We start from the raw sequence: 12,454 nt of genomic DNA, 5'->3' as shown, positions 1-12,454 counted from the left end.
TTAGTCTGTGTTTGGGCTCTGTAGACAAAATGAGGAGAAAGTACTAGATCAGGGCCAGCAAACTATGACCTCTAGGCCAACTGTGGTCCACTGCCTGTTTGTATAAAGTTTTATTGGAACACAGCCACACCCATTCACTAACATATTGTGTATGGTTGCTTTGGTACTATAATGACAAGAGATGGGTAATTGCAACAGAGCTCATAGAGCCCTGGCCTAACTTTCTGCCATTCTCCATGCTAGCATTCCCATGGACCAGGCATTATATAGAGCTGCTACATCTACTATCAAATCCAGTCTGTCTCCAATCAGAGCCCATTGGTGTGATGGGAGTAGGTTTGAGGGCATATTTACAGACAAACTTCAGGTCTGTGAGGGAATCCCAAAGTTTTGATAGGGGCAGGAAGCATGGGGAAGATAGCATGACCTGGAGGAAAGGTAACAGCATTAGGAATAAGCATCTGAATGGTGAATACACCCACCATTCCATGTCTTCTGTTCCCTGTTGTGAATGTAATAATAATCTGTATGTATGGATACCTGGGCAGAAAAGGAATTCCCATAATGACATCATTTGGTTTGATGAAAAAATAAATTGGTGAAGTTCTTCCAGGGAAGCTTGGAGCTGGGCTTATCACCCTAAACCATAATACAGCTGCTAGGAAACCCTATAAACAATGAAACAGAAGCAGCTTAACAATGCCCTGGATGTACATGACGGTACCCTGGCTTTGTAAGGGCTCATTCCGTTGCCCTGATGTCCCTAATTGCCTTGGTGTTTTCCCTGAGTATGACTCCTCCAGGACTCCTCTAAGAGGTTGCTATGATCCCAGCTGCTTTTCTGCCTCTCTAAAGTAGTGGCCACCGGGTAACACATTGCACACAGAACTGTTACAGGGAGCTTGCATGACATCCCAAGAGTTTACCTAGTTAATATTTACTGGGCACTTCCATGGGCCAGGCATTATAGGAAGTGCTTAATAAAAATCATCTCCTGCAATCATCAAAACAGCTTACAAAGCAGAATCTATTATCATTACCATTTTATAGATGAAGCGAATGAGTTTAGAGAGATTAAGCAATTTGTCCAAGGTCATTAGAAAATTCAGTAAGTGGTAGAACTAGGATTTCAATTGGTCTGATAGCAAAGCCTTTGCTATAAACCACTTCACTCAAGTTCAACATCAAAGACGACTATAGTCCTCATCGGCTTCTCAATGACCTTTGCTCAGAGCCAACCTCAGGCTTCTTTGCAATGCTTGATCTTTTTGTCCAATCTAGCTCTGCAACTTCTGAAGGGGCTCAGAGACTCCTCCATGATAACATCTTATCCAGTTCTCTAGGTGCCTCTTCCTTATCTCCACCAAGTGAAGAGTTTCTGCTGCACTAGCTGAGAGAGCAAAGTGCCCCCACTGCCTGGAAAATGGGAGAGACCAGCTGATTCTGGTGCCACCAAGCAATACAGTCCCACAGCAGACTGAGGTCAGAGGTCCGACACACTGGCCTTGAAAATACTGGCTCCACCTGTGTGACCTTGATTCTGGGATTTTCTTTCTCTAAGTCACAATGGGGGGAAATGCACATCTAATTTCACCAGGCTGCTATGGGACTTGATTGATATTATGCAGGAAAATAATCTTACACCCTCCCTGGTACGCAGTGAGCAAAGTGATAGCTTCATTACTATGACTACTGCCAGTTCTTAATATTGATTTGAACCCCAAAGAGGTTATAGCTCCTGCTTTCAAAAGGATCTTCAGGGGTTTGGGGAACTAAGTACTTAAAAGTAAATCGTTGGCTTCTCTATCAAGTGAGTTAAATGGCGGTACAGAATATTACATCAAGTTGCTAAAAGGCATTAGTATCCTTGTGAAAAATTGGCCTCTTGGCTATTTTCCTTGTTGTCTGGAAAAATGGAGTGACTTAAGGCTTCCATGAGTTTCAATAAAGGAAACACCAGAATTGTAACAAGGATGTAAAAATGGAAAGGAATGGAGAAGACGGTGCATTCCACCTGGCTCTTAGTTTTGCCAAAGGCCATCCTCAAATGTTAAGCATTAATAATATGATTGAATGTCCCTTGAAAGCAGAATCTTGTATTATTAATTTTCTATCTCCTTAGTAGCTAAAAAAATACCTGAAGTCTGACAGATATTGTTAAATGGAAGAATCAATATCTCAATAAATAAATGAGTCAATGATTCTTTTAAATCAATAATAGGCCAATAATGCTTTCAAAATGCTTCTTGAATTTCTAAAAATTTACTCTGAAAGTGTGAAAGGATGTATATGAAGCAGCCGAAGTCTATTGTTACATGACTGCCACAATTTTAGAGTTGGAAACCCGTAACTGTCCTCTTCCCTTCCCTGCCAATAAACCCATGGCCAGCTGTGAGGTGGCATGGCTGAAGCCAAGGTGGGCAGGTGGGTTTAGCCACGCTGAACAGATCTGAGCTTTTTGGGTTAGCTGCCTGGTGCAGCTACAGAGAGAAAGATCTGTGATAGCTTGTGGGTCCTAGTGCTCATAGAGTTAGTAGTTTTGCAGTAACAATGAGGAAAAGTGTCAGATGAGTCTTAGCAGACAGAATTCAACAAAACAACAAAAGCTGATAAGAGGACAAGAAATAAACATATATTGGCCACTTAGTGTGGGCCAGAATATGAGCTAGCTGCTTCTCATAGTCTAGACTGCCAAGTGCCTCAATTCAAATCCTGGCTCTGCAACCTAATAGTTGCTTAATTTTAGGTAAGTTACTTAGCTTGCCTGGCCCTCAATCACCTCACGTGCAAAATGGGAAAATAATAAACCCTACCCTCATGGTGTTGTGATGAAAATAAAAAAATAAGATAATATACATTGAAAATACTTAGCATCGGCACATAGTAGGTACAAAATAAGATGATAATAATGATGATATCATTTAATCCTTCTCTCTACAAGGTAGACGGTACTATGTCCATTGTGTTGAATGATAAAGTCAGTCTCTGCTAAAGGAAGTGGTTCTGAGCTGTGCCTAGAACAGGGATGGTCATTTTCTGTGCCACAGAAGCCCACCTCTTCATAACTACAGCCAATAGAAGGTTAGGGTTACATCCACCTATGGCAGTGGTTCTCAACTTTCTGGCCCTTTAAATACAGTTCCCCATGTTGTGAGCCAACCATAAAATTATTTTCGTTGCTACTTCATAACTGTAATGTTGCTACTGTTATGAATCGTAATGTAAATATCTGATATGCAGGATGGTCTTAGGCGACCCCTGTGAAAGGGTCGTTCGACCACCAAAGGGGTCGCGACACACAGGTTGAGAACCGCTGACCTATGGCATAACTTGATAGGAAAAGCTCTGAACAGGAACTATAGCAACTGGGTAGAGCCATCTACTTCTCTCCCAAAGCAGTAAGAACAGGAGACAAAAAACAGGGCTCTGACAGGCACAGGAACAAAGCTGGAAACCTTGTTAGACTGAGAGAAGTCAGGAGGGGTCAAAAGTGAGGTGACATGATGAGCAAATGGAAAATACAAACATATAAAAGCAATGAAGCCGGGGGGGGGGGTGGATTTAGAGACTATAAGACGTAGAAACCAATTCATAGCAACAGGAGCAATAAAACAGGTGTGGAAGAGCCAAGCCACTGCTGAGGCTGACAAGATGACATAGATCAGTGATGGCGAACCTTTTGAGCTCGGCGTGTCAGCATTTTGAAAAACCCTAACTTAACTCTGGTGCCGTGTCACATATAGAAATTTTTTGATATTTGCAACCACAGTAAAACAAAGACTTATATTTTTGATATTTATTTTATATATTTAAATGCCATTTAACAAAGAAAAATCAACCAAAAGAATGAGTTCGCGTGTCACCTCTGACACGCATGTCATAGGTTCGCCATCACTGACATAGAGCCTGCATGACCTACCAGTTCCAGGATTCATGAAATTCTGTTTGAATTTTGTTTTAATCAGAGGATTCTTGTCTCCCTTACCTCCATATTAATTTCTATTGTAAAACTCCATTAGAGGACAGAGGGGGTCCCTATTCTTTATCACTTAAAAATCTAACCAATGCATCCATTTCACAGACGAGGTAATAAATCTTCCCAAAAAAGTCAGCCAATTACCCACCATAGTAAAGCCAACCTTAGAAGCCCACCTTCCAACTCCAAACCCAGAGTTTCTTTCCACTATACCCCAGCTCCAGAGGAACATGGAAGGATGGCAGCAAGCAAGACGAAGTTAGCTGAGCAACTGAATGGCTAACAGACCCCCATGTACCTGTAAGAGATGCACAGACAAATTATGGTGCCGAGTGAGGAGGTTTGCAAGCCAAACCTTCTTTGGCTCTTGGAATAGCCTCAAGGAACCCTGATCTCCAGTCTTTTGCACATCAGTCTTTCAGAACAAAGACCCAAAGCAAAGAAGTTCCGTTTTCAGGGATTTTGTTGATTATTTTAGGAACTGCACCCCACTTTCCTAGTGGATGGCAGAGTATACAGTAATGAGTCTGGCAGGTGGGCAGCACGCCAGTCAGACAGTCCAGTCCCAAGATGGATGATGGCTTGAATTGCTAGAAAAACTCGTTGCACTGAATTAGGACCCATCTTTTTGTACCTTTCAATTTATTGCCCTAGCTCTGCCCTTCATAGTAAGGCATGACACATTTAACTCCTCCATTTGATTCTTAAAGGTAAAAAAGATCAGCACTGATAAATGAGGGCATCCTCAGTCAGAACTACAAAAATATTATCCTATCTAATAAAAGAGAAACATGGTAATTGGCTTACGACCGATACCCTTTTCATTGGCTAATCAGCGAGTTATGCAAATTAACTGTCAGCCAAGATGGCGGCTGGCAGCCAGGCAGCTTGAAACTAACATGAGGCTTGGTTGCCTCAGTGACGGAGGAAACCAACGTTCCCCGCCTGCCCGCTGCCTCTGAGCAGGCAGTTTAAGAAACATTGTAACGAATACCACCCGACTTCAGCCAGCAGATTGGCAACATTGTAAGCAAAGGCCAGAAACCTACTTTCAGCCGGAGGCCTAAGAGCTGGAGCCAAGCCTCAAGCTAAAGCTGGCCCAGAATTAAAAAAAAAAAAAAAAGGGAAAAAAGGAGCGTTTGGGAGTTCAGTCACCCCCAGCCTGAAAACAGCCCTCAGCCCCTCACCCAGACTGGCCAGGCACCCCAGTGGGGACCCCCACCCTGATCCAGGACACCCTTCAGGGCAAACCAGCTGGCCCCACCCGTGCACCAGGCCTCTACCCTATATAGTAAAAGGGTAATATGCCTCCCAGCACCGGGATCAGCGGAGCCGTGAGGCCTCCCGGCACTGGAATCAGCATGACAGGGGGCAGCACCCAAACCCCCTGATCGCCCTGCGGCTCTGTGTGTGACAGGGGGCGGGGCCACAACCTCCCTATCCACCCTGCTCTGTGCCTGATAGGGGGGAGCTCCCCCCCCCCACGGGCCCTGCTCTGTGTGTGACGGGGTAGAGCCATAACCTCCCCCTCGGCCCTGCCCTGAGTGTGAGAGTGGCGGTGCCCCAACCCCCTGATCCGCCCTGCTCTGTGGGTGATAGAGGGCAGCACCCCAACCCCCCTGATGGGCCCTGCTCTGTGTGTGACAGGGGGTTGCTCCACAACCTCCCCATCGACCCTGCCTTGAGTGTGACAGGGGGCGGCGCCCCAACTCCCCAATCAGCCCTGCTCTGAGCCCGACCAGGGGCTGCACCTAGGGATTGGGCCTGCCCTCTGCCACCCGGGAGCAGGCCTAAGCCAGCAGGGCGTTATCTCCCGAGGGGTCCCAGACTGCTAGAGGGCACAGGCCAGGCTGAGGGACCCCCCCTTCCCCCCTGAGTGCACAAATTTTTGTGCACCGGGCCTCTAGTCCATAATAAAGATACAAAAGTAACCCTGATTAATAATTTCTGTAACAGATTTATGAAGGCAAAAGGTATTGACAGAAAAGGCATCTCACCATCTCTCCCGTGCCCATGACCATTTAGTAAGTACCTGGTGGTCTTGGTGGACATAGTGATGACCACTTGGAATTGCTTTTCTCTGCCCTGGAAGTGGCTGAGCTTTAGGAGTGAAATGAAGACAACTTCAAGCAAAGTCACATGTGTTGCACAGTCAGCTGGACCAAACTCAAATGTAACAGTGAGAGAAAGGATGGGTCCCATGGCACAAAGTCTTCTGCAGTCTTGGAAACACGGTCCTTGAGGCTCCCATAAAAGTTCTGTGGGCTTTCTACTCAACTCAGCCCCAAATGTTACTTCCCTAGACTGGAACTTCCCTAGAGTGTCCATTCTGTTCCTGCACTCTAGGACTCCACAAAAGCACCTGTGGTCTCTTTTGTCCCTGAACCTTGTCTTCATGTTTCTCCCTAAAGAGAAAATGTCTCGTGAACTCATCAGAGGTTCCCAGAAATAACGAGCTTGGGGACACCTGAGGAGCCAGCAGTCAAGGCCACAGGAGCCTGTAGACAATGGCCAATGAGCTTCATGCAGGGGAGGTGGGGGCTTTGAGGGGGCTAGACAGCCTCAGCAGCACCCACGCTTGATTAATGGACTTTATCCTCAGGGGGATAGACAAATGCACAAAGATTATTTTTCCCCACAATTGTGAATTGTGCCTAAGAAGGCTGAACTATAAAAGATATTACTTATCAGTCGGAATTATCACTACAAAATATACATCAACTCACAGTATTTTTGAAAGGCTATTTGCTGTGAAAAATGCACTTAACCAACCTGGCTGCAATATAGCAAGTCTATTAACACTGCCATCTTTAATTACAAAGATGAAATATATAGATAATACATTAAAATTCTATTAGACATTATTAAACTCTTTTACATACTTGAAGAAAAATGTAGATCATATGGTAAATTAGCAAAAGTAAAATATGGAAATGTTAATCCACACAGAGTCTGAATAGCCGATATAAAGTCATATTAAACCCGATCTTCTTAGGAATAAACAATCTGCTTATTACTGAAGATTTATCTGACTTCTGGTTTAAACTCAGACATCAATTTTCATTTGATGATTTTGCCTTCGCTTGTTCAAGAGTTTGCAAAAAACTACCCATGTGTACTTTTGTAGTTTTAAATGCCAATTATCTTGCAAAATTTGAAATAAATCTCTTCAGCCAAGTTTGAGTCACAAAGGAGGTTAACATACATTGTTTGACCTGCAGAGCAATGATATAAGATTTCAGGAGGGAAATCCAATTATTCTACACTAGGAAGAAATGGTAGCATTTTGGGGGGAAAATTATTAAAAATTTTAGGATGCAATTGAAAAAAAATAACAAAAGTAAAATGTTTTTCAAAGTTTAAAATTGCCCAGTTCCCAGCCGAGGTATTGGTTTTCTGCCAGCCCACGATTTGCTGATGGTGTATTTGTACTAGGCACCGTGGAGGAAATGACTTAATGATTCTCATTCATACAATGTCATAAAGATACCAAAAAAGGTTTTTCTGTGTTTCTCATTCTCTCATTACTTCTATTTTGTGTTTAAAACAAAACATGGTAAATGCAAAATATAAACAGCAATCCCTGCATCGAGACAAGATGAACAAGAAAGGTATAAATATGAAATGAAAGAAATGTAAAGCTTAAGGTTTTTCACACAACCATTGTGGGGAGCTGATATAGGGTTAAGCCTCGGACTGACCTGTGGGCAAAGTCACAAACAATTCCCAGCTTAGAGGGCACAGTCCTCTTAGCATAATTAGGCTTGACCTTATGACACTCCCTAGATCTTATCTGGGAAGCTAATGGGCTGAGGAAGTGCAGGAAGTATAACCATGGTGTAAACAAGTGAAACTCACAAGAACAGTGTAACTTTGGTAACCACTATCTTGTTTACCTCTCACTATAAAATAAAGTCTCAGCTTGCCTTGGGATCTCTCTCTGTGGCCTCAGCCAGGCACAGGAAGATCCACGGAGACTAAGGAAAGCTAGAGAGTTCTGAATGCTGTCTCCGTGTAGAACATTCTTCGCCGACTCCGTCCACACCTTTGGGAATCCCTGGACCCGCTGGGGCTGGACCCCAGAAAACCATTAATTTCCTTTACACATATTGGAAATAGCATTATCAGGTAAGCTTTTAAATATATATATTTTTTTAATGAGAGAGAAAAGGTTAGATGTATTCATGTTTTAATAAATACCTTAACTGTTCTCTTTTTCAAATTATGCTAATGGGTCCAAACTAAAAGTATACCAACAGTCATCATTATAGTTAATGAAAAATAGCACCACTTTTGTCATTTCATAAAAGTGTTTGGGCAGTAAGATTTCATTCAAGTGCATTTTGCTGCCCAACACTGTTATTGGTCAAAGCATTTTGCTATCTTCTCACATTTATAATGTTGTCATTCTGGATGCCTCAACTAGTTGCCTAGTTTATATCCGAAGAAGATGGTATAAAGAATATCAGATAAAGTCTATCCATCTCTCCATCTCTTAAGACATAAGAGACTTTAGGGATCACATCTTCAAACACAATACCCTCAGGCTTGATTTCTAAGCTGAGGGCAAATACACAACTGCAGCTTTGAAACTGACTAGAATAGACTCAGCATAGCAGAGGCAGTGTGGGAGGTGGTGGAGTGGATTGGGAATGGAGGAAGGTGAGCAGCAAGCTGGGCTGCAGGGGACTACATTGACCACCTCATCTTTGAGGAGGATGGGAGGTGGTACTTATATCTTTAGTTCATCCGGGGAACCCTACTCTCCTGCAGAAGTCAAAGGACTACCTAAATTTTTCAATCACATGTGGGCCTTTCCAAGGGGCCAAGCCAGGGACAAACACAAGACCTGTCCATTCTCACCCTTTGCCCACTGCTTTTTAACCTCTGCCTCCCCCAGCCTCATTGAAAATAACTTAGTTTAAATAAAGCTGGAGGAATATTATATTCCATTTTATTTGGGAAAGAGAATGTCATTAATGATCTGCCATGGTGACCAGTAACATATGAAGGAAAGGTCTAAGGCACAGCAATAAGGCTGACTTTTGTTCTCTTTCCATTTAAATGTCCATTGTCCATTAACCCCTGCCCAGGGGTCTCAAGAAAAGCATGGCATTCATAATGCAGGGTTTCTCACAGGGGCTGTTATATTTACGAGCACAACGTATTTCCTCATATACTTTGACATTCTTGATCAGTGTACTTCTATCGTCACTGCCATCCGCATTCACAAATGTGTGCGTGCGCACACACACACACAAGAACACACAGACACACAGACACACAGACACACACACTCCTCTAGAGAAGGTACCGAAATACCTCCATCTGAGGATAGACACTGCGGGCCTTGTCACACTGAAAATATGAGGTAGCAACCAGGACAAGCATTAGATTGTCTCGTCAGGATCTTCACAGGACTCCCCCACCCCAACTAAACACTCCTTCTGACATGCTACCTATCTTAACTTCTTGTATTCAAGGTCTTTCTTTCAGACAAAAATCACACCCAGTATTAGTTCTTGGGAATCTCAATACTTATATTTGGTGTGAAAAGACAGGTTCTTTGACATGGTCTTGGACTAAAAGAAACAAAACAAAAACCACCCATGACTATGACTGCTTCCCCCAGCCATGAAAGGCTGTGGATAGCTGGTGGGAAGCCATCCTGTACCTTTTTTTTTTTTTTTTTTTTTCACTCAGACCATATTATTAGTGTGAAGACAACGGGGCCTCCACATCACATCTGTCACCCTGGTCAATGTCGGGCTGATTCCTCAGATCGGACTGACCTCACCACTCCCGGGAAACTACAAACTATACTGCAGACAGCCTTCTCTGAGAAAGGAAACACTGGCCTTAGATTATGGATGTACAAGTACAGTAACTCCCATGTTATAAACCTCAGTTCATTTGTAAATATGGGGCATAGCAATCTCATTTATCTGCCTTCTAGCATATTTGGACATTGAGATTTAACATTTGCTGTTCAAAAATTCTTTTCTTGACTACATAGTTTACATAAAGTAGCTTATGTGTATGCAGGTAATCTATTGAGCCAGTTATTCATAGGGACACAGATTGAGGAAGATATAGAAGGATTACATTCTGAGATTTTATGAGAGATTCTTATGGGGAAAGTTTCTATGCCAAGTATTTGGATAATGAAAATTTACATATATCTAAAATGTGTTTGTTTCCTCCAATCTGATACACAAAACTAAACAGCATGTAGTGATGGTACCAGAATAATAAATGATTAAAGTTTACACCAAGACCTAGATTGGTTCTCAGCTGAATTTCCTAACAGTAGAGTAGCCTATGCCCTCCATACATATGGCTCATGGCTAATCTGTCAAGCCTCAATCTGCTCCCAGGTTACCCTAGGAGCAGAAGATGTATTGGCTTTGTCAACATAATACAAATACATAAAATATCAAGTAAAACAGGTATTTTCAATCTGCATTGGGAAATTCACTCATTTATTCCAGAAATATTTATTAAGCATTAAGTATGTGAATGCATTGTTTTAAGTGCTAAGGATACAGTGATGAATGATACACCATCAAAGAAAACCCCTACCTGCCATTGTACAAACTTCTAGTGAGATTTTAAAATACACACATTACTAGAACTTTAGGAATACTATTTTAATTTTTTTGAGAAAAAAATCTGCTAATTAGGATCTTCTAAATTTTTTTTTTTTTTAATTTCTGAGTAGGTGAAGGGTTACTGATGGTGAAGTTCCTGAGCTGGGCTAGAGGGAGGGACTAGTATCTATTGCCATGACCTTTCTTGTACGAGGAGAGACTACCAGGATGCTGACTTTCTCTCAGGTGACGCAAGAGGGAAGAGGAGTTGGTAGCCTCAAGCAGCTTGGCTATTCAGTCATTTGGCCAACATTTATGGAACAACTATTGTAAGATATTTGGATATACGAGTTGAATAATTTCTTTCTAAGACAGTCTACTGTTCCTGTCTATTGCTGATGGTTTGTGAAAACTCTATGCCTAGGCATGTTCCTACAGAGAACAGTTGGGTAATGGTGCTGTGGAAATAATTGCAACTTTTACTGACACCACAGGTGGATTGCTTTCCCATAAATGGAAAATTATTCATTAACATGATCAGTGATCATTATTGCATTGGGTCTTACAGAGCTGTGTGTTGGCACCAAGACTCTTAATGTCAAGGTAATGTAAGCCATGGCCTGAGAGGTGAAGGCCATGCTGCTCTTACCATGACCGAGATGTGCAGGATCCTCAGCTCCTCCTCTGCTGACTCGTGCTGGGGTTCTTCGGTTGGGTCTTGTCCAGGAAGGGTTGGGGCACCATCTTGGTGATGGATATGAAAAAGCAAAGTGCCATTCTCCAGCCACTGCTGCCTCCAGCGCACCAGAGGGATGTCCTCTGTGTTCCCTGAGATCTCTAGAGGACAAACAGCAAAGGCACAGATCAGAATTCCAGCTGTACCAGACCAAATCTTCTTACTCATCTTCTTCATAGACACTGGTACCGATTAGCCAGCATCAGAGGAAGACAACATAGGGTTCCAACTACAGTTAGGTCAGACTTACTGCTGCTCCAAATCTCAAGGAGTGGAAGAGACCCTGAGAAGAAAATTATCCCCCATCGGTCTTAGCACCATAATCTAGCGAGACAGCCTCTCACACATTGAGAAAAAGACCAGGTAAAAATTCAAGTTCTTCCCGCTATTTCTATGATCAATAGCATCCTTTACCCAGCATAATTTGAATACCTTGATAGCGCCCCCTGGGGTAAATGCAAGGTTGCTTTCCTCTTGTAAATTTGTGGAAGTGTGAGTTCCCTAACAATTGCTCCTAGATACCAGCGAATCTACCATGGAGAGAGTTGGTAATTACCATGCAGAGAACTGGTACTTATGAAACATCCTGGGAGATTACTGCAGAACAACTGGGCTGACAGGTTATTTCTAAAACCATAATCATATTCTGCAGAGTCCACTGGAGATGTCTGATACTGGTGTGGCAGATAAAATAATGTTTTGATTCCCTTTAAATTTTCTCTTCACTTTTTCAGAGCAGAGATGGTGTACATGGCGAGGGTGGTGCAGAAGTGGGTCCTTAGCACAGGCACAAGACATTCCTAAGAGCAGACATTCACCTGCCCTCAGGGCAGTAGATTGAGGCACTGGTCTATCACCAACAAATCAATTACAAAATTCCAAACATGCACCTCATACCATAGGTGCTAAGCTCCTGCTGCAGAGGTCACTGTGATATGACCCTCTTACTAATATTCCTAAGCAACACCAGGTCAAAGCTTTGAGACGTTTCACAACAGAGACCTGATCAACCCAGTCCCTCCTGAACTTCACTGGCCCCAGACCGTTTCTTCTTTACTAACTATTACCACCAGGGAACTAACCTTCTGCTGAACACACTTGGGCAAAGCTCTGCTTTCTAAAACTTCATTTTTGTAAGGTATGGCTTCTCCC

General features: G+C 42.9%; 1 protein-coding gene across 1 annotated transcript in view; it reads right to left on the bottom strand.

The window, feature by feature from the left end:
- The window catches only part of ASTN1 (astrotactin 1), a 283,425-nt gene that overhangs the window by 169,904 nt on the left and 101,067 nt on the right, over window positions 1-12,454 (bottom strand). Inside the window, exon 2 of the mRNA XM_059675026.1 lies at window positions 11,216-11,403. Coding sequence (XP_059531009.1) covers window positions 11,216-11,403 — 188 coding nt within the window. The remainder of the gene's footprint in view (window positions 1-11,215; window positions 11,404-12,454) is intronic.

The sequence above is a fragment of the Myotis daubentonii genome, chromosome 18 (assembly GCF_963259705.1).
Source record: "Myotis daubentonii chromosome 18, mMyoDau2.1, whole genome shotgun sequence".
Lineage (NCBI taxonomy): Eukaryota > Metazoa > Chordata > Mammalia > Chiroptera > Vespertilionidae > Myotis > Myotis daubentonii.
Note: the sequence above shows the minus strand (reverse complement) of the source record. Positions and strands in the feature narration are given on the sequence as shown.